Source organism: Haplochromis burtoni, unplaced genomic scaffold, assembly GCF_018398535.1.
Source record: "Haplochromis burtoni strain Fernald_Lab_line unplaced genomic scaffold, NCSU_Asbu1 Contig_50, whole genome shotgun sequence".
NCBI lineage: Eukaryota > Metazoa > Chordata > Actinopteri > Cichliformes > Cichlidae > Haplochromis > Haplochromis burtoni.
The window spans coordinates 1,468,334-1,491,289 of NW_024582411.1; the positions used below are offsets into that span (position 1 = coordinate 1,468,334).

Here is a 22,956-nt window from a genome sequence, read left to right on the forward strand (position 1 = left end):
ATTAAAGACTCTGGGTTTATTAAATTGATAAGAGATGAAATACAATTTTACAAACAGACAAATAATCGAGAGGACACTACATTGGCTACTTGGTGGGATGCTATGAAGGCATACTTAAGGGGGAGGATAATTTCTTACGCTTCCTTTAAAAAGAAGGCAGCTAAGAAGAATATCATTACGTTAGAAGCCAAATTAAAGGCACTTGAGGCAGTACATTCCCATACAAAAGACAGAGTTACGTTGAATAAAATTGTTAAAGTTAAATATAAGTTGAATGTACTGTACAACAGAAAGGCAGAATACGCTTTATTTCGCATTAATCAAGCATATTGGGAAATGGGAGAAAATCCGAGTCGTTTATTAGCATACCGTCTTAAACAGAAAGACAGTATGAACCATATCCCAGGCATACGACAATCAGATGGGGTTATTTCAACTTCTATTAGACATATAAATGATGGATTCAGGGCCTTTTACAATAATCTTTATTCTACACAAGGTAGTTTAGATGAACAGAAATTCGAAGCATTCTTTACTGATTTAAACCTGCCACAGCTTTCTACTACTGACCAGCAGATTATAGATGCTCCAATTACAGTGGAGGAGATTACCCGTGCAATTAACAGTATGCCACTTAATAAAGCTCCAGGATTAGATGGGTTACCATTGGATTTCTATAGAGCATTTGAGGATATGTTAAGTCCCCTGTTGCTCGATGTTTATAATGAGGCGTTCAAAGTAGGCTCATTACCTCAGTCAATGCACTCTGGACTTATAACATTTATTCTTAAAACTGGGAAAGACCCTTTAGACCCAAGTGGTTACCGCCCCATATCTTTGCTGAATTCTGACCAAAAAACCTTGGCAAAGGTCTTAGCGGGTCGATTAAAAGTAGTAATGGTGAAAATAATTCATGCAGACCAATCTGGTTTTGTTCCAATCCGCTATGGTTCAGATAATATTAGGCGGTTGGTTAATTTGCAAAATTATGTATATGATTCAGTATATCCAACAGTGGCCCTGTCGCTGGATGCTGCAAAAGCTTTTGATTGTGTTGAGTGGGATTATCTGTTTAAGACATTATAAAAGTTTGGTTTTGGTGACAATTTTATTAGGTGGATAAAGATATTATATGATTCGCCTTCAGCGCGAGTATTGACGAATGGGCTCATATCAGACCTATTCCTTTTACAGAGATCCACAAGACAGGGTTGTCCCCTTAGCCCCGGTCTTTTTGTAATTGCTATAGAGCCTCTGGCACAAAAACTGAGAAATAATGTAAATATATTTGGAATTTCGATGGGTAATAGTCAACATAAGCTTCTATTATATGCAGATGATATGTTGTTACTTATGACCCAGCCTGGGAAGTCAATTCCAGCCCTATTAGAATGTATAGAAAGCTTTACGCTGCTTTCAGGGTATCGCGTCAACTGGGATAAATCAGAGGCAATGCCTATGTCAGGACACTGCCCCCATACTTTATTTAAACAGTGGGCGTTTCGGTGGTCCGTGAATGGTTTTAGGTATTTAGGGATACAAATTACCTCGGATTACACTAAGATGGTTCGAGCAAATATGGAGCCAATGTTTGAAAGAATAAAAATGGAATTTGGTAGATGGTCCAGAGTACGTCTCACAATATGGGGTAAAATTAGTTGTATTAAGATGATGACTGCACCCATGATCTTTTATATTTTATCTAATATTCCATTACACATTCCAGTATTTCAAAGATCTAGACTTTTTAATCTGGCAGTTTCTTTGGGGTAGCTCACTGCATCGTTTAAGTATTAAGAAACTTCAAGCGAGTGCAAAACAAGGAGGTTTTTCATTGCCTAATTTCCAATGGTATTATTGGGTGATGAACGTGAAACAACTTAGAGCTTGGTTACCTACTGCACCAGTTAAACCCATCTGGTGCCATACAGAGACGGAAGTTAATGGCGGTATTTCTCCTTGGAGGGAGCTGTTTGATAGCAGTCATAAAACTACCAATCCTATAATTACAAAGACATTGTGGTTTAAATTACATAGGGCAGGTCGCTGGGCCTTTATTAAATCACCTTCGGCAACCTTATGGAGTAATAAAAGAATTTTAATTGGAGGGACATCGGTTGACTGGTTACAGTGGCGTAAAGCAGGCATCCTTAATGTATCAGATTTATTTGACTGTGGGACTAAATGTTTTTTAAGCTTTGATAAAATTGTAGAGTTATATAAGTTGCAGCGTAATCAATTCTGGAGATATGTCCAAATACATAGTTCATAGGGCTGGGCGATATATCGAGTTTTTTAAAAATATCGATGTGACAATATCCTTTATATCGATATATACGTTATATATATATATATATATATATTCCATGGAGACCTAACCTCATCTGTCATCCTGTCCATTACAACAGTAGTGGAGATGATCTCTGATGTAATTCTAACCCAATTTATATGCAAATTGTTGTATTGTGGGGCCAAAAAGCTTTCCAGGTTATTTTGATCCTATCCTTCATCAAGCTCCTCTCCCACTATCTCCATATTGTTGGCTTCTGGCCTTGATAGAAAGTGAAAAGTCCTTAGCAGCTTACTGCTTGTTTGCTTCCAGCCCTGAGGATCCCTGTAGTGCCACAATTCAATTCAAAGGCTTAAAATCAAGCCTGGTCAGCTACAGCAAGCACACAGCACCTATGGAACCTTCAGGTCATCAAGTCATCAGTACCGTTGCTGGCATGTTTTCAAAAGACACTTTAACATTTTAAATGTAATATTTGATTCTTTTTCTCATTTTAACATTTTTGGTGTTGCTGGTAAAGACCCAGTGACAGAGGAATTGTCTAAAGCAGTCTGTATCCGTCTATCTATCCATTCATAGGTTATAAATCTCACTCAAAGAGCTGAGACAGACAAAATTTACATCTGCAGGTGATGTAGAACTACCAGTTATCCCAGACTAGATGACAGGAGAGAAAGAACATTTGACTTTTACATTAATGCACATTAGAGCAACAAAAGAATTTCAGTTGTCAGGTAATATGAACTGCATACTGGTATTTATGGTTCACTGATCTATGGATTTTTACCATATGCACTGTGTGGAAGAAGACATTATGTGGGTTTGAAGTGTCTTAAATTCCCTTTTTTGTAGCTTGAATGGATAAGACTTCACGCGATAACGTCTTTAAGAGGTCTTGAAGATGCTATGAGCAGTCTAAAGAACTTGCACATTAACTTGAAAGTTCTGTGCTCTGCTCTCTTGTGTATGTTGTCTAAACTTGTGTTATATGAGATGCTCTTACAGAAATTGGTCATGGGGATATAATGCTAAGCACAACACAGTGCTCAGTATATTACTATTAACTACTGGGCATGGCTGCTGACTACTGGACAGTAATGACAGTATTGATTAGCCTTGCCAGGGTAATGCCAGTGCAAGTTTCCACTAATATCCATAAGTACCTATATGGAATAAATGCATATTGTCCACGATTTAGTCACATAAATACTAATTTATTTCCTTTATCACAACAAACTGCATTCTACGTACAATGCCTCATATGTGGATAAAATAAGGATCGCCTCAGTTTCTAGCATCTGCAGTGCATCAGCTTCTCGTACAATGGTTCCAGCTCTGCAGCAGCACAGAAAAATGCTAATACAGACACTTGGAAGGGTTAAAATATTGCGTTACAAAGCAACAACAACATGACAACTAAATCATGCTAATGAAGGCAAGTAGAAACTAAAGCAAAGCATTTGATGGGTATCACAATGTTAACCTTCTATCCCTGTCCCACTTATCATCCATCATGAATATTCCCAGAAGAAATAGTTGAGAGTGTGTTATTCGGCGCAGACGACGTGTCTGGCGTCCCGGTCAGGCCGTCTCCTTCTTTCTTACATTTGATTCCAAACAAACTGCAGATTTTCATTAGCATCAGGTCCACAATCTCATCCTCTTCTGACGGCTGCAAGAACAGTGAGCATTCAGTATAACTCAAGGATTATTAATTCATCTCAGGTCATTAAAAACAAAAACATGTTAACAATCAGGTCTCTACTGGAACTGAACAATAACACCAGCAGCATTTCAGACCTGGTGTGGGTGAGTTACCTTGTGATGTATCTGCTCCTGAGTGAATGCCACCAGAATGACGGAGATGAAGAGGTTCAGCACCACAAAGGTCATAAACACGATGCAGGACCCGATGAGGAAAGCACCGAGCACTGGATTGTAATTTAGTACCTGTGGGACCAGAAGCAAGAACTATAGTGAAGGAGGATGAGCAGCAAAAGTGAGCTGTGGTTGAATTATGATTGTCTCATACTGACCTCTTCATAGTTAAAAATACCAAGCTGCAAGCTGACCATGGTCTGCACAGCATCAAGCAGAGTCCGATAGGAGTACAGCTTCCAGCCATATATCAGGTTAGACTGGAAAATAGAAAGTTCACCTCTGTGTCAGTGACCACCTTTAAATGACTTCTATTTCACAAAGTAAACATAAAACAGAGAGAGAAACATGGACTCCAGCAGCATGTTGATGTTAAGCGTGGGAAACTCCTCACAGCAATAGAGTAGGCCAGAAACATGATGGTCATGACCACCAGGAAGCCTGAAATTTCAGTCCAAGCTCGCTGCAGTGTGGCTGTAATCATGTGCAGCTTGGGGTTCAGTCTCAGCAGGTGCCACAGTTTGACTGTAGCCAGCAGTACCAGAAAGGCAATCAGATATCCAAGCACTGCATCGGCCTTGGCTGTTTCATGGAAACTGACGAACCTGGACAGAGCAGAAACAGAAAGAAAATGACTTATTTTCTTTAAATTGTTTTATTTTTAAAGCCTTTATTGCTCACCGTAGAATACAAATAAATATTTTCACCATCACAATCATAAATCAAGATTTAAAATGTCATATTGCACAGTTACTCTTGATGTGGATTGCATGTATGTTTTCGTTTCCTTAAGGTGATTTTTCTCCATCTGCACACATTTTTATCTTATGTGCACCAGTTATTTTTGTTGTGTCATCTTGTACACACAAGATTTAAAAACTTACCAGTTAAAAATGAATTAAAGTGGACCTCTGATGCTCATTTCCAACTCCATATCAGTCCTGAACTCTATTTAGACAGCCTCACTTGATTCACAGTTAAAAATAATCCTCTCACACGTTAAGTCTTTGTTGTGGACACTCTTCGGTTGAGTAGTTATGAAGTCCGCTTGAAATCCATTACCCGGGGTGGATGTGTTGTTGGTGTAATGTAAATTCTCTATGGACGAGCCCACGTGGTCACAAAAAGCAGACAGACACACAAACATCCACACGGACCCTAACGCTCGCTGTCTAATGATGAGGTTGTCCTCACCCTGATCTGAGCAGACCTGGGGGACAGATGGGGAGGATATATTCAAGGCTTTACACTAGACCTTTGTAAAGCCCTTCAATTCATCCACTGTCAAAAACAAACAATTTTAGCTCCCTTTCCCATCCCTATAAAGATAAAAAACTCTCTGAAACAGACCATTTAAACCTGAAGCCTGAGCTTTTGGCTCACAGGGATTACACACACACACACACACACACACACACACACACACACACACACAAATGATTTGTTTTAGCTAAAATTAGTGTTCTCAAACTACCAGTAGCACAGCATGATGTATGCACTCTCTGCCAAAGTGAATTCGTTTCATCAATGCATGGTCATGCTACTGGAGAGCCACTAAATTGTGACCTTGACCCCTGAGAAATAGAAAAAAACCTGATTTGTGCAGCTCCTGGTGGGCAGAGCAATACATAAGTGGTTCATAAACTCACAGCATTTCTTATTGCTTACTGCTCTTTGTTGTTCTGGTAATAGTTCATGTCTCTGTTCCCGAGTAAAGTCCTCTTGATGAAAACACACAGGGCGCTCCAGCTGAGAATGATGATCGCCAACTCGAGCAGGTTCCACTTATTCTTGAAATAAGTCCATTTCTGTTTCCTCATCAACTTTCCCTGTAAACACATAGGAAACAGAATCAGGTGAGCATATTTACTGTATAACTTCACTTGTAATAACTTATATTTATATTAGCAAAGAAAAGATAAAGCTTGTGCACCTGAACAAACATGTAATAGATGATGAAAAGAAAGTAGATGATTTCAGAAGCCACGACAAAGATGTGAAGGCCACCGGTCGACTGGTAAAGACGCACAGTCTGAAGTTCACTGCGGAACTGGAACGCTCCTGTTAGAAACACGGTATGACAGATTAGGTGGTTCTCATAACGGTTGAGGATTTGTGCAACTCACACAGAATATCTACATCTGGTCTACATCTGGTCTACTCACCTGTTGCTGTGGTCTCCAGCACAAGTGTGACGATGCAGAAGAGGTTGACATTGGCATTGTACACAGTGAACTCAACAAAGATTGCTTGGGTGTACACGTCAAACCAGGTGTTCTCATAAAGGTACTGAAGGGTTCTACAGCAGCAACGATAAACGAAGTAATTTACAGATTTTGTACTTTAAAACGTGACTCAAGACTAACAGTTCTTTCCTACGAGGATAAAAAAGACAAATCAGAACCAGTCAGGGACACTCAAGATAAGATTTTTTTTTCTATCTGCAGAAATTTGGATTTGCCAGTATAAATGGGATCTTCTGACCAGCAAGGGCAAAGCATCTATCAGTGTTAAGAGATATGACACTGATTAAGTCAGCTCAGGAGGAGATGGTTGAAAACCTGCCTGCTGCTACATGCTGCAACTGTGAGCAGGCTAAAGTAGCCCAAAGTGTAGCATAGATGTGATTTATAAAGTGAATATTCATTGAGAAGAGTATCAGCTGAGCCATGTGGATGTGGATCTTTTTTTGAGAAGCAAATTACTTATTCGGTCATAATAGTCATATTTCTGAAGACCAATGCAATGGCTCCTGTCTACTCATCATACATTTAAGTTTACTTTGTCTTAATAAGAGTAATTAAACCTGCAACCCACAAGTTACAACTGCAATTATTATGTATGAAACAATATTTTAATTTTAATATTTTTATTTGATAAATGCTCTGAATTCTAAATATTTTCAGTTTACTCTTTATACCATTTAAGTGCAATAATTTCACCCGCAATTAAAATTAACTACCTGCTGGAGTTTTGGAAATCTGGCCCCAGATCCATCACAAACCCTCCTCCTCTGTAGAGCTTCACATTGCCCCAGATGGGGTAGGCCCTCAGTTTACGCTGAGACTTGTACTTCCACGGGTCGTGAATGTTCGTTGAAGCATTACGACCTACAGGTCGAGTCCAACCTGGGCCGTAGGAGCCCATGTCCTCCAGCTCCCATGAGTACGGAGTGTGACAGTCCGGGATAGACTCCTGCATGGATCGAGCTATGTGGCAAGAGTTTTTCTGCACCCTCACCTGGCGGAGACGAGCGTTGCCCACAAGCCTTGAGTTTCCATCAGTGATAAATCCTGGTACCAATTTCCAAATGACAAGAAGAAATTTTAATGAATCTTTATGCTTTACTACATAAATATAGAGTTAGTTTCACATGGGTAATATTGTTAAATTCTCAGGAGTTGTTTAATATCTTGTATTTAATTGTTACATTTTTAAAATTGTTTTTAATTGAGATAAGCTTCAGCTATTTATTAAAAAAAAACTATCAAAACTAAACTAAAAGATTTTCAAATTTCACAAGGGATTCATGTAAAACATTCTGTGTGCCAATTAGCGTCACTGATATTTGACCTGGGTACTCTCCAAACAAGTTGCTCAGCAGAGTCGTGTTTGCCCAGTTGAACACATCTTGAATGCTCATTGTGTCTGAGACGCCTTTGCTGAAGCTCTTGCGAATGTGTTGAGTCAGAAAGTAGCCGTTGGGGTCCCTCTGACCGTATGCCACCAGGAGTAACATCCACATAAATCCCGTATAGACTGCAACAAAAACAGATCCCTTACATCAGTTTGTTAAAATGTTAGTTCCTGTTCTTGCTTTGAATCAAAGTGGTTTCCTCACCGACAAGCTCCCGTATGAGTGCAAAGACTTTTTGCTCTTTAATCATGTTGTTCCGCATCTTCTCGATATCAGTGGGAGGTGGTGGTTTATAGAAACTGCAGGTGCTGTCTCTTCTTGCTGCCTGGACTGCATCAGGATTGTCTGGGGGAGGATTTTAGATTTTAGATGCATTGCATTTTTTGTTCTTCAACACAAAACAATGCAAAAGATGCAATGCAAAATTAAAAAAGAAAAAAAAAAAACAAGGATACAAAATAAAACTACCTGGGCTTCTGAGACTTTCTTCTATGGCTGGTTCTCCGTATTCCTCCTGGTCAACTTTCTTCAGGACGAGGGCAAAGAAAGCAGCAAATCCAAGAACCTGCAGCAAAAGATAGAGAGATTGACCTACAGACTCTCGCATTTAAAAATGGCTTGTCTAGAGTGGATTGTCTTCAGAAAATGTAACAGTAATTGCAGTATACAGGTAAATCAGTGCAGTATTTCGCACAAAAACGGATTTGATATTGTTTAGTAATTTTCTAAAATTGAATAAAATGTCAGTTAAAAAAATCTTCTAAAGTGGGCTAAAATCTTCTGCTCCTACATATACTGTAATGTTTCTCACCTTTAAAGGCTGGGTGATAAAAAGACTCTCAAAAAAGGAGACCACCATGGAAATAAGCCAGCTTATAGAACGGTCTTTCCCGTAAGTCAGCCCATACATCATAGTGAAGTATCCTGACACACCACTGGTTGCGATCACCAGTATCCACCCGATAAACACAAACCACCACGGTAGCCCTCCTTGGCAGCATTTCTTCTTCCCACCAAGACTCTCCTCTGGCCCGGGGAAACAGCTGAGCTTATCTCCATCCAGGATTGACATGGGTAGGTGGTATTCCAGAAGCCCCTTCATTCCATGAACTTGCTGCATGGCTCGGTTGTAGCTGTCTGGATTTGGAAACTGAGAAGGTCCCAACATACCAAGCTCCTTCTCGATAAGCTGCAGTTGCCTGTACAGGTACCGGCTCTTGTTGCTCTTCTTCTGGGCTAGATCTAAAGTTTTTTCAGAGCCCTCCCACACACTGGTTTCTGTCCAAGCAAACACACAAAGAAGGACATAAATTATATATAGAATTTAAAAGCATTTATAATATTATAGTGCAGTTTACCTTGCAGATTCACCGCACCCAAACTAAGGATCATAGCTTGATCTTTTTTAGAAGAATCAGTGTAGAAGTCTTCAGCGGCTTGGTTTTGCTGTCTGATGATGTCCTCCACCAGAGACAGCAGACTGTTGATGTCAGCCTGCTGACCGTGATGGAGCTCCAGATGTGGCAGTGGGCTCTTCATGGCCTTTGAGAGAGACTGAGCAATTCTTTTTATGTCCTAATCAAGAAACCACACCAAGCTCTTCAGACATGGAGAACAAAATATTTACTGGTACTACACTGAAGAGGTACAAATAACATAAACTTCACCTTCATCACGGTATCTGGTGTGATGTCCTTTATCTCTTTCTGTGGGGACGACGTCTGTGAGGGAGAAACTCGGACAGTCTTCCCCTGTTTTGCATCTGCTTTGGTGGTTTTCTCTCGAGGACGAGTGTTTCTGAAGATACTCACGATGAGCAGATTGATGGGGAACATGATGATTGAACTTTGAACTCCAATCATAACCTGTTGCCAGGTAAACTCGATGTGACCTGCCAAGTTAAAGTCTTACTTTGAATTGGGTTTTAATGAACACTGATGAAAGATTAAATCTTTTTATGTTGGTCTTACTTACTCCTGCTACCAAATCTTTTGTAAAAAATCAATCAGATATTCTTCTTTTCGTTTGCACGTATGTAAAATTTGTAAATCTTGTCAGTTTTGACGATGCATAGACTTGAAGGTAAGGAAATGTGCAATTAAAGAAAAGCTTTTAATACTGAAAACTAAGTGTAAGTCCAAACAAACAAGTGAGCAACTTAATCTGGGACCAAACCACAAAAAAAGAGAAGACGAGGCTATAAATATGCAACAGAGTTATAGACAAACAAGACACAGGTGAGGGCTGGATGTATGAGAAAGTATTTAACAACAGGTAAAATCAGGGAGGAGCAGACCTGATCCATCCATAAAGGATTCCATTAAGCAGGAAGTCAGGGATGCAGAAGGAGCGAGCGCATAAACAAAGAAACGGGAATACAGACTGGGAAACAGACTAAAATCAAGCCATGAACTGAAATAAAATGTTAGAACAAACTGAAACACATCGTAACACTCAATTCTAAAACCTGAACTGGGAACAGGGCCCCCAAAACTGAACCAAACAAGAAACAAAACACAAGAATTCATGGAGAGTGTAATAAAATGAATGCAGGAATCCAAAACTCACATGAGCATCATGAGCATCAAACTCCACATCAACCATGAGATATTTCTCTTCACATCAAAATATTTGAACCTGTTGTGTTTATTGAATCTTGTAACAAATTATTTAACAAAAAGTATTTAAACATCAATTTGCATATATGAATTTTAATTTGCACAATTTGTTGCATGTGTCTGATTGTATTCATAAAGTTTTTAACAAAATAAAAAATTACACTTATGATGCAGAAGTATCAAAAACTCTTGGATTAAATATTAAACACTTTGCATTACAAAATTACTTATCTACTGTTGTTTTTCAGCTTTGTGAAAGCTTTGTGTACATTTTGTTACTTACCCAGGTCCATCGTCTGCTCAGAGGGGTCTGTGGGGATGCCCCAGAACATGATGCTGGTCAGCATGGTGCACAGCAGTAAGGAAAAACAGCAGGACACTCGCTGCACACGTGTGAAAGTGCTGCACGGAGGTCGACTAATGACAGAGAACCAGATGTGGCCATCACGGAAATCCTTGGCTGTCTTCATGAAGAACAGATTACTAAAAAGTTTTTAAGAAAAGTGATTCAAGAAATTAAAGTCAAGAAAACAAACTCCAAAAACAGAGTGGATTCAAAATCCCTTGAATAAATGACAAGTCTCACCTAAATCTCTTTAGATCCACCTCCGTTGCTACTGGGAATACCTTGTCGAGAGTGCACTCTTCCATATCTACAGCCAGCCAGGAGTTACAGAGAAAGTGCCACTTTTGACCAGTCTCCAGATCCTGCACCATCACTTTGCTAACATACCTGCACATTGATTGAAGTAAATATCAAAAATATTGATACAGCTCAAGCATATCATTAGCCTTTTTCCCTTTGACCCACGTACCACGCAGGGTGATCTCCTGAGTTGTCGTGCCACAGTCTTATGCTCTGCAGCTCTCCAAGAGAAAAGTGTGTGGTCAGCAGAAACATGTCCCCCCCACCTCTCTCAAACACAGGCTTCTCTGAATCTGTCAGGTGGTGGGGCTCACTTTCTCCCTCTGTACCCAGCAGAGTTATGGTTACCTAAAATAAAAAAATAACTAAATGGTTAGTCGAGGCTTGGATGGTGAGAGCCATCAGAATACCACAATCATACGTTGTTCAACAAAAACATCAGATGGGTTTTGCCTTTGCTGTGAGTCCATCCAAGTCTGCATCAACATCACTGACCTGAGAGGAAGTGGATGCCCCATGTCGGTGTCCTGTGTTAATACTCAGCAGGTAACGATACTGAGCCAAGGGGTCATTGTCCTCAAGAACTGTTATCTTGACCTGGAAGTGGATGCAATGGGCAACGTTTAGGATTTTCTTTTTTTTTTTTAAAACATGATGGTAAAATTTTAATTTCAAGACAAAATTAAAGTAAAATCAAGATGAAACATTGAAGGTTAGCATGAAATTCTTAAAAGCAAAAGGTGTAAACTGGTGAAGCTCTACTTTACCTTGACTGAATCTTGCATGTCTTTCCTGCGCGCCCATACCACCACCAATAGATAAGCACAAAAAATGGCTCCGACAAAACACACCACAACGGGGTTGTTTGTGAATGTAGCAAAAAGTTCAGCGGTGCGTGACACATCCACCAAGTTAGGCATGACAAAGAAGGAGCTGCCAAAGAAAGTCAAGTGGTTACAGAGACACTGAGTGACCAAAGGTGTGGTGAGTGGACCAACCTGTGAACAAAACAAGAAGCCAGGTGATCAAACCTCACACTCCACATTTTAAGGAAGTAATAATGCAATCAGTTTGGATGTGATTTTTTTACACCTACCCTGCAGCCATCCTCACTCCAAAAAGACCCAGTTTCATTCCAGTATTTGCACTGGGCAGCGATGGAGATGACAGTGACACTGGCGTTGATGGATTTGATTCCTGGCTCTACAATGGGCTTTATAACAAGGTAGTGCACACCAACATCATCTGTTCTGTCTTTGGGACTCAGCACCCAAGTAAATTTTTCTTCTGTGTTATAACAGAGAGATAGAGACAATTTTAAGAAGACTCATTCTAACTTTAACCATAATTACTGCTTGCATAACCTTAATGCTTAATCCTTGTCTTCATGAGGTAGAGATGCCCTCATAATGTGGCTCTGGTTCCCACAATTTGAGAGCTATCTTCAACTTAATGCAGATTTACATCCACACTATACTATACAGTACATTATTCACCATGCATGACCACACAGGAATGGGATCTACTGTTATTTGTTATCTGCAAAGTATGAAAAGGATGTTTGTTCTGCAGTCACGTGAAAAAGAAAGCTACCACACCCGGCAAGAGCTTGTAGAACCACCTTTAGCTGCAGTAACTTAAAAATAATCACTTTCTGCTAGGCTTCATTGATCTCTGATGTAATTTTGGCTCAGTCTTCTTTACAATGGTTCTTCATTTCATTTTTAGGCATTAGTTTATGCACAGCTCTTTTGAGGTCCCACCACAGCATTTCAATCAGGCTGAGGTTTGGTTTTAGGCGTTTGTGCTGATATCCTGCGTGTTTTAATCAAACATGGTGCAGCACTTTGGTCTCATCTCTTTAAACATTCTTCCAGAACTCTTGTGGTTTGTTCAGATGAAACTTTGTAGCCCTAAGCTGTGCTGTCATGTTCTTTCTGAGAGAAGAGGTTTTCTCCTGGAAACCCCTCCAAAACAAGCTAAAAAGGCTTGTTCAGTCTTTTTCTAATTGTGCTGTCCTAAACTTTAACATGGCAGTACGCAAAAGAAGTGTTTGTGTTATCATGATACTTAGGGATGTCGGCTATTTTAAGAAAAAGAAGCCCAGATAAAAAAGAATTTACATTAATTATATGCAACCCTAATATTCTTTTCTAAAAACAAAATACTGACCTTCTCTCGCACTCTCTATAGGGATCTTTGTCTTGGCTACATAATCCTTATCACTTGGATAATCTTTATATCCCAGGAAGAGCATGAAGGAAATGTCTTCAGAAGGCTCAGTTTTCAGCACCAGTGTTACATCCGGAGAGGGAACATCAATTATTAATGTGCTGAAATTGGCGAGGTCCAGGACTGTGCTGTTCTCCTGTCCGCTGTCAAGCCGGGGTAGGAGAATCTGAAACTCCAGAAAAGACATCATGCCCCAAATGCTTCTTAAACTAAAGTAAATAAAAGTATCTCTTATGCAATAGTACCTCTATCTCTTCAGGTAAGTTCTCAACAGGAATGACATTGCCATTCACTCTGGTGAGGGAAACGGATCCCACAGTTCCTGTGATGTTCTCCTCCTTCCAAGAATATGGATTCTTCTCAAAACTCATCATCTAGAAAGTAGGTAATACAATAAATAGAGGCTCAGATGATTTTGGTGAAGCCTTTTTTTTCCCATCTACGAAACTTTGCTTTTGCTTTCTGAAAACACCTTTTCCTTCTCGCTTTTATTTATATGATTTTACTTGTTTGTAATTCTTTTAAATGGTTCCAACATCTTGTAGTTTACAAAGCCAGAAAAGAGAGATAACCCTACAAATAAGGTGGTCTGTTTGTATCTCTTATTGCTGGAGCTAAAATGATACGTTCATCAAATCTAAACTGTGGACTTTCAGCTATAGGAAAAAACAAATGCTAAAAAAGAAAACTAGAACAGAAAACAGAAAAAACTCTCAAAAATATACTGATGATGATGTCCACTTCCCTTCAGCGTGCAAACACTTACTCTGACGTCCACTGGCTCATCTGGAGAGACAATATGAGGAGGAAGAGCAGGGAAGGAAAAACTCGAGGAGCTGTTTTTCTGAGCATTTATATCCAGCATTTGCATGCTTTTTGGAGAAATCCTGGAGAAGACGGTGTTATAATTATCTTCAGGAATTCTTGAGCACATGTCCAAGTCAGAGCCTGTGATGTCTTACCTGTTCACATACACACTGATTTGACCAGAGTCAATGATGGCAGGCTCTCCGTTCAGCTCTTTGTTATTCAGCAGAGCACTCTGGACATTATTTATCCCAGTCAGAAGAAACTCTGAGACTTTTTTCTAAGGAGAACATACAACATCTTGTTTGGTAAAGACCGCAGTGGACGTAGGAATGACATCCAGCATGATATGTCATAATTTTGTTCTCACATTTGATGAAACATTCAAAATATTACTGGCTGCTTCAACTATGGGTGCAGCTGCTTGCACCAGTTCTACATCATCTGTGCTCTGCTGATTGATGCTGATACTGTTGAGGGAGGAGCTGAGGTCTACCAACAGAGAACCCGCTTCTTCCTGGAGAGAGGAAATGCAGCAGCAGAAACCACAAAAGGGTCAGTGTTGATTTGCCTTAAGCCTACAAAAAAGGCTGATGATTACACTAAACCTGTAGTTTAAATGGGTATTTAAACTACCCAAATTAAGTATTTAAACTTAATTTGTTGTTGTTGTTTTAGCTTGGTGTTGCTGCAAAATATATTCATTGCACAGTTAAATTCAACAGTTGTTCTCAAGAGTCCTACTCAAGAAGTTGACTGACTTTGCATGATTGAATACTGGTTTCACTTAATCCTGCTGTGTTTTACACATCTGTGCCAACGTCACATTTTTAGTCTTTAATCAGCTTTGACTGATTAAAGACTTCAGACTGATCCTTAAATAAATAATGCAAACAGACAGCAGGTATTGTTACAGCCTTATCAAAGCAGGTGGTCTGCACTGCACTTTATTGGATATCTAATGTATTATACTTGAGCAGCAGGACTGAGCTCCTCTGAGCGGTGCGTGAGCCCAGCCACAGCTCTGGCGGTCACTTGCACTTCCTGAGTCGTGTTGCTGGGGCAGTCCTGCAGAACTGTACTCATTCTGGTCAGCATTTGCTCTCTCAGCTGAAAGAGAAGGAAACGATGATTATCATGTTCTCCACTCGCAAGTTGTGGGCCTCGTAAACATCACAGCAGTGTTACCCGGTCCAGTTATAACATTAACTGCATTCTGTTACCTTTGACCGCTCGTCCCTCTGATGTTGGCCACTCACTGTATTCAGGATATCGGAAACAGAAGCAAATATTTGTCCAAGCGCCTCACCGGTGAGCAGACCTTGCTCCTCTAACTGACTCACAGAGTCCTCCACTGCAGACTGGAGAGTGCTAACGGAGGCACTGGAGTCACCTTTCCGTACCTTAAGGTAGAAACACAATAACTGAGGTTATTTAATTAATCATTAGCATTTCTCTAATCTTCCTTTTTGTATTTGAGAAAATGTAATAATTGACTGATGACCAACCTGAGTGATGACAGTTGAAGTTGCTGTTTTTCGCTCATTTTTCACAGTCACCACAACACACAAACTGTACTTGTTGTTGGCATCGCCGAGAGGCAAGAAGACTGACCTCACCTCATTTGAAGTACTGCATCGTAGATGTGTGCCTAAAGGACAAAAGAAGCAGTTTAGCACGGTTGCACTTGATTCTCAATTACGTACCTACACATCGGTTGATAAAGTATCAAAATGAAAACTAATTTACTTTCTCCGGGGAGTCAACCACCAACTTTTCGAACCACTCCTGTCAAGTATGTGTAGTGGAGAGTAGTGTGAGGACCTGAACGCAGACTGTGAACCATTTATTGTAGGCTGTTGGCAGGTTTATAGCTTATGTTTGGGATTTGTACTAAGAAAACTGAAAACTGTAAACCTAAAGCTAATAACACGCACTAAGTAAGTTTCAAGACAAAGATCATAGACACAGGCTTGAGACAGGAAAGAGGAATGGCTCTAAAGGAATGAGGAACTAAGAACAAACTGAATACGCAAAGAGGAAAACACAAGAAAACCATAAACATTAAGCAACCCTGGAATTAAAGAGACTCTTAAATAAATACTAGAAAGTTCAAACTGAGAAATGCTGGGTCAGCTGACCCAGACCACGACGACTCCACCTACTGAGATTTTTTATTTTAAAGCGCTACGATCTAACAAAAAAACATTTCTCAACTGAGCTGTACAATTTGTTTGAACTGATAAAGCAGCAGCTGATGCTGGCACATGGCCCGAAAATACCACAAAAGCTTTATTTATATTCTGCTCATGAGTTAGTGGCCCCATAGTGTAGTGGTTTACATATTCACTTGGCAAACAAAAGGTCACTAGTTCCAGATATAAAACCGCCAAATCAAACATGTGGTTGCTGTCTGCTGTGCTGACCTCTTGTGGCAAGGGCTAAAAAGCTAAATAAAACTATCAAAACAGAAAAGCTGTGAGATTGCTTTCATCAATAACACTAATTACACTCCACCACACTCTCACCTGTGTTGGTCTTGAAGCAATAGAGACAGCCTGTAGAGCAGAAAGAAGTTGTTTTGCAGGTAATGTCAAAAGCATCGAGCACAGTTCCTGACGGTGGGGAGATGCTACATGAGGGCACTGAGGGATCCATCAGTGCATCAGTTGTGACTACTGAGTTTGTAGGTGGTTCAGTTGGCTCAGGGTCTGGTATTGGAAGTGTGTACTTGACAAACCCCGGCTCCTTCTTGTCTGTTTAAAAAAAAAAAATTAAAACAAATTATACCTGATCAGGTATAATTTGTTTTCTAGACGTTGATCAAAAATGTCTTTTAAAAGACACATTCTGTGTCTATCTATGACATGAAAACACACCATAAGCAATTACAGTGATGTTCTGCTGCATGTCCCTTGAGACTTTTAGATATTGGCTGTGAACGGTATATTCAATGTTGCCATCGTGCTTCTCCGTAAGGGGCCATCTTCCCGCTTTGGAGTAGCATCTACCGAGGCTACCCTGAGGAGAACTCATTAGTTATTTCTTGTTTGTCACACGGGTCTATTTAGCCACATTTCCTGTTGTTGTTTCAGACTTACTGTCAAAGGTTTAGGGTCCTCAATATACCAAACTACATGCGGGCAAGTCGTCAAACAGCTCAGTCTTAGCTTTGCCTGGTCATTCACATTTATTGAAGCACAATTATCACAGCTGCAAGAATTAAGAACATAAAGTAACTGGTTGTAGTTCCTGTAGTTTGCAATCCTGTACAAATACCATTGTTTCTAATTAAACCCATTTTACCTGATGGTGACATCTGTGAGTTCTTTTGAAGGAACAACAGAGACACATTTAGAAGCTGTTCCAAGTTCAGCCCATTTCCTAAACCAAGTCCTTCTCTTTACTCTTAAAATGTATCTGAACATTTCAAATGGATCTGGGAGGCATTCTCGTTCAATCACATGAGTTTCATCCATTGTTTTGTTTTTGCATTTGCAATCTCCTGTGTGGGGAAAAAAGCAGAAACAGTCTCAATATAAGACCACAATAATAATGATGTCATAATAATGCTGTGGTATAGCAAGATGAAGCATAAAAGATTTTGTATAAGCAATGCAGTGCAGCATCAGCTCTGTTTGCTAAAACTGCAATCTGACACTATTTTCCGTGCAAATTTTCTTGACTTAGGGCATAATGCACTCTTCTAGGTGTTTCTTGTCTTGTAATGATCACAGATTACAGTTGCAGTTTGATTGTACTGTTGTGTGATTACGTATTTTCCTGATACAGCCAAAACAAATTTCACGATGATGCAGTGGCAGAGCTTGTGGGGTTTCAACAAGGATCTGAATGACCAGGTTTCCCTCGACCCATGCATCATATCACAATTTAGTGACCAGTGAATTAGTGTTGTACTTACTGCATTCCCATTCATATGCCAGTTCTTTGCTAGGCAGTGATTCAGTTCCAGTTACTGTCAGTGTAACCCTCTGAGTGTAGTCAACCAAAGTGTCAGGAGTAGCAATTATTTTCAAGTCAGCAGAGTCACTGTCACTCACATTATCTGCCTGGAGATGAAAACAGAGTCATTGTGCTGCAGTCATTTCTGCAACAGGTTACATATTTTGCACAAGTTCCCAGATTATTTCTTTTTAAAATGATATTTTACATACTGTATGTTCATTGGTGCTCGGTGAAAAGTCAGAGTAATTCTGGCAAGCCTCAAGAATCTTGTCTAAGTCCACATCGACATCAGAGGATGAAAGACCATTGGTGGCTCTTACGTTCACTTGCAAAGATCCTTTACCAAAAGAGATCATGTTTAACCAAATCGGGCACAAATCATATATAACTGGTACTTGTTTTGTCTTAACAGGAGCATGACTCAAGCTTTAAGTACCTTTAAGTGGGCTGGAGAATGTGTAAGTTTGCAAGCCAACAGCGAGCATATCTCTGCTCTCCGACAGAGTGTCCTCAGCTCCAGTGAGTGTGAAGAGCAGCTCCACAGGGGCTCCTCGCTCCAGTGAAATGTTAATGATGAGATCACACGAGTCGGGGCATACGTCTTCCTCCGCAATCACAGAGGCCTGCAGGCCTTCAACGGGATGCAGCAGACACAGCTCTAGATGAGCAGACACCGTGCGGGTTGTGACCCCGTTAGATGCAGCTAAGGTGAAGTTGTGGCAACCATGACCGAGCTTCTCCACCATGCTTGCATTCAGGGTAATATTGTGTGGCATTTTTCCGCTGCCCACTGATTGATTTGCGACTAAATGGGCTTCATGATGAATTGTGTAGGAAACATTTGTACCTAGTTACAGAAAATAAGAACAGAATGATCTTCTATTTTTGAGAAATGGACGTATCGTCGCACCCCTTGTGCTGCCAAACTGACTCACCTGCCTCCACTGCAAGTTGGATTTGAACTGGAATATTGAAGAGGGCATTGCATTTAGTGCCACCTGTTGACATATTCTGGCCATTACACATAATCACACTGAATTCTCCAACTGGCTCCTGAATCGTTATGGACTTCTGAGCTGCGACATTCCAGTCACTGGTAGTGCACTCCACTCCAACCAGGAAGACACCAGGATGTGTGAATTTGTGTATAATTGTGCTCTCCATCCTGTGAAAAAGCAGCAGTGTTTGTGATATAAATAAAGTACTAAGATCCATCTAACATATTTGGTCAACTGCAAATCTTTGCTCACTCTTCTGGGCTGTACGGATCAATAGTGTGGCCATCCCCAGCATTCACTGTGCATGTTAAGTTTCCCTGGAATGGATGAAGGAGCCACTTCACGGTGATGGTGACATTATCGAAGACAGCTGCAAGTTTACTCATCAGCAGCTGAAGCCCTAGGAGGAAATCACACCACTGAATTAGACTTGTGGAAACATACAGTCAAAGATCTTTGCACATAACATCATAAGCACTATGGAATCTGTTTTGATCAGCTGGTCTTTATGAATTTAGGTTGAGTTTAGGCTGATGGGTTTAGTGCAAAAAGTGTATATAAAACAAGAAATCGTGCATCTGACCATTTTTGCAGCGATACTCTGCAGACAGGTAACTTCCCAGCGCCGGACATGGTTCACCAAAAGTGCTCAGATCTACTCCAGCCTGGCAAGCCTGCAGTCCGTGGCAGTGAGCTGCAATAACACATACAGCAAGCCGAGCAAACGGCAATGAAACACACTTTATTTATTAGGGTTTGCACATTAATGATAAGACTTTACAGGCAACGCAGAAAAAGTCACACAAAAAGCAAATAAAAACAATAAATGCTAAAATTGAGTTAGCTAGATAAACAAGTGAGATATAAATATTTATTATTTTAAATAAATGTGTCACGAAATTGGCATTCTTCACCAATAAATGGCTATTATCACTTGATCTCTTCAAAGTCAGTCCAGGAAATGCACTCAGTCTCTGATCCCATGAGTGTGGTTGGGACATGTCTCATCCTTCCACTTTATAAGCATTAAACTTCTAGCTATTTGTGTAGCAAATGCAACCTATATGTTGGAAGGCATATTATTTCAACCAAATATTTCAAATACTGGAGTTATTGGAGACTGATCAAGATTTTAAAGGCTTCCCTTCAGAATTTAAGGAGACGGGGAAAGTCCCAAAAAGTATGAATAAGTGTTCCAATCAGATTTCTTGCATCTACCATACATGGGATTTAAATCTAAATAAATCTTGCTCAGGTTGTTTTTGGTAAGGATGTTTAAAAAGAATGCTGCTATTTAATGTTCATACTATCAAATTTCAACATCCTCCTTCTGTATCTACAAGCTTCTGGTGAGACTGCATAATAGCTTTTTAAAGAGGGAGAAGCTTACTAACCCCTCCAGCATAACTAATACTGCTATGAATATGGATGTAGATTCACTCTACCCATCTTTCACCTCCAACAGGGAGGGATTACACGAATTTAGTTTCTGGCAGTATAACCCCTTTGTCTGCAGTCACAGAGCAATGATGGCTTTTATGTTTTACACGAATCGAGAAACAAAAACATAATAGTATTGATTGATTTCTTGGCTTTTGGATGATGTTGCTTTAATAAAGACAAACACTGCACGCATCCGCAGAATTTACCATTCTAAAATGTAACGAGGTAAATAACTGGTTAAGTAAATGACGAGTAGCCCAACCTATTGTAAACATGTTTTTCTGTTTCTGTATCATAGCTGCCATCAAAAGCTGGATCAAGTCAATTAAAAAGATGTGACCCATAATACCTGTTACATAATCTGTTACATCGATCCAGCTGCACTCTTCCTGGGAAGACGTGGGCGAGGGTGTAAGTTGGGATCGGCAGTAGTGGATTGTTTTACGACCGTAAAAACTGTCATCAATCTCTATAACTTGACCAGAACCACACTGCAGTGTAGCGTTTTGGCCATCACATGCAATTGATCTCCCAGAATCTGCAGGGAGAAAAAAAGGAAGAAAATTTACATAAGAAAAAGAAGCAGCATAATTGTATTGTCATATATGACGTTTTTTAAGGGCGCATACCAAATTGACAAATGAAGTTAAATTCCTGGCTGCAGTTTTCTGTAGCTTCCCACTGAAAGCCTGAGTGTCTCAGGACATGCGCGCAGGCTGCTTGATCATCTGGCAAGTTAACCCAGTTACTGTAACTTACATCTGAGCTGTCCAACCAAGCGAGAACACCTGAAAAAGCACAACAATTACTTTTGATAATCAAGCGAAATGCGGTGGAAATGTTATTACTGCATCCCCATTTGTTTTCTTTCTGACAGTAAAGAACAGACGGGGTGAATAAATGGTAAAGTCTTGTCCTCTGTGAAGGGAAACAAACACACCACTGTAAATCAGGCCTTGTGACAGCCACCCTATTGAATAGTTCAAAAGAGTGACAATTATCTCCCATTACACCTGTTGGCTGAGATATCCAACTGGGCTCCTTTCACTGCGAATGTCAGTAAACAAACACATCACAGTTATTTACAATGCACACACAAGCTGCCCAGTGAGATAGCAGTAGAGGTTATAATGCCTTCATTTCTGAAATTTATGGTGCACTTTGTAATATAATCATTGATCACTTATACCTCTTTTCTGTCAATAAGTGCACCAGAATACTTAATATTTATAGTGTGTTTCAAAGAATTTCTTGTCTATTATAAAGAAGCAATAATTTTACTAACTTTCTGCAAAACCTTTTTTCTAACTGTTTATGTTAGCACTGAAATGCATACAGTCATAAGAAGTCATTCAGTGCCTCCTCTCACCCTCAGTGGCAGCAGAGTCAAGCGTGAGGTTGGGAGCAGCAGGTGCCACTCCGAGCCACCAGTTCCTGTCAGGCATCAGGTGCTTCTGAAGGAACTGCTGCGTCTCATCGTTCAGGATAAAGGCCAAGTGTCCTCCGCCTCGCTCACACCATTCCTCAGCACCTCGAAAGGATCGCTGCAGATCCACAAACTCGTAGCAGGAGCCGTCGAAACCTTCCTGGTATTCTGGGCAGGATTGAGCTTCAGTATCGTCCTTGGCGTGACAACTCCAGCAGAGGAAGAAAACCACCAAAGTGAGCGTAGCTGAAGTGGTTCTGTCCATCTCTGAAGCTGAACACTCTTCAGACTCTCTGGTAGCATCTTGTTTTTAAAGAGTAATGACGTCAGTAGCTCTGACAGGGATGGCTTTCTTGATGGGTGCAGAGCTTTGTATGTGGCCATAATCCTTGGAGTCAAACAAAGCCTGGCTGTGCAGTGAAAAGGGTTAAAAGCTCACTGTCAACAGCCAGATTGCTCCTCTGTCTCCATTACTGCAGAGCTTCACAACCTGCACAGTGAGATAAGCCTCACAGTCAGACCTGATGTAACCCCCGTCACTGTGAGCTTGATCTTGTTCAGACTTGTTCAAGTTAAAATACACGTTTAAGGATAATCAAAAAAATTATCGGAGCAATTCTACACTAATGAATTCCCCTGCACAGAAAGCTCAGTATTCTTGAGAGCTGAGATTTTAATTTGTTACGAATCACACTGACAATGACTTTCATCTCTTCAAGGGAAAACAGTCATAGCAAAACAGTAAGTTTGCTTTTTCCACCTGCTGTGACATGTCAAAATGTATTTTGTGGAAAATACCTGGAATTATTCACTTAATGAATAATTAAAGCAATAATTACTTTTTAGTGTGTGCAGCCATGTACATAGGTAACATGTGAAGGCACCTCGAGAGCTGAAACAGTTAAAATGTCGATCGATCAGGATAGATAGATAGATAGATAGATAGATAGATAGATAGATAGATAGATAGATAGATAGATAGATAGATAGATAGATAGATAGATAGATAGATAGA

At 40.1% G+C, this 22,956-nt stretch overlaps 1 protein-coding gene across 1 annotated transcript; it reads right to left on the bottom strand.

Moving 5' to 3' along the window:
* Nucleotides 1–3,471: 3,471 nt before the first annotated feature.
* LOC102302746 (polycystic kidney disease protein 1-like 2) lies at nucleotides 3,472–22,206 on the bottom strand. Its single transcript, XM_042220549.1, has 41 exons — nucleotides 21,885–22,206; nucleotides 21,145–21,303; nucleotides 20,865–21,053; nucleotides 19,656–19,766; nucleotides 19,325–19,472; nucleotides 19,010–19,239; nucleotides 18,511–18,921; nucleotides 18,284–18,411; nucleotides 18,031–18,178; nucleotides 17,415–17,613; nucleotides 17,210–17,321; nucleotides 16,988–17,129; nucleotides 16,637–16,864; nucleotides 15,617–15,759; nucleotides 15,332–15,511; nucleotides 15,081–15,218; nucleotides 14,479–14,625; nucleotides 14,264–14,388; nucleotides 14,068–14,188; nucleotides 13,547–13,675; nucleotides 13,242–13,467; nucleotides 12,166–12,356; nucleotides 11,837–12,067; nucleotides 11,565–11,666; nucleotides 11,239–11,417; nucleotides 11,010–11,156; nucleotides 10,707–10,906; nucleotides 9,473–9,696; nucleotides 9,164–9,380; nucleotides 8,617–9,083; nucleotides 8,274–8,370; nucleotides 8,010–8,150; nucleotides 7,742–7,927; nucleotides 7,131–7,461; nucleotides 6,334–6,467; nucleotides 6,102–6,229; nucleotides 5,837–5,997; nucleotides 4,563–4,773; nucleotides 4,327–4,428; nucleotides 4,109–4,240; nucleotides 3,472–3,962 (listed from the first exon to the last, which is right to left on the bottom strand). Exons 1-41 carry the CDS (start codon nucleotides 22,204–22,206, stop codon nucleotides 3,795–3,797), a joined length of 7,485 nt encoding a protein of 2,494 aa, XP_042076483.1. The 3' UTR covers nucleotides 3,472–3,794.
* Nucleotides 22,207–22,956: the final 750 nt, after the last annotated feature.

Excerpts from the sequence above, each read along its gene's own strand:
- LOC102302746 (XM_042220549.1), bottom strand. The coding sequence starts at position 22,206 with ATGGACAGAACCACTTCAGCTACGCTCACTTTGGTGGTTTTCTTCCTC. Across the intron at positions 19,473-19,655 it reads AGAGTATCGCTGCAAAAATG|GGCTTCAGCTGCTGATGAGT; the intron begins GTCAGATGCACG and ends ATTTCCTCCTAG. Across the intron at positions 11,157-11,238 it reads TCAGGAGATCACCCTGCGTG|GTATGTTAGCAAAGTGATGG; the intron begins GTACGTGGGTCA and ends ATCAATGTGCAG.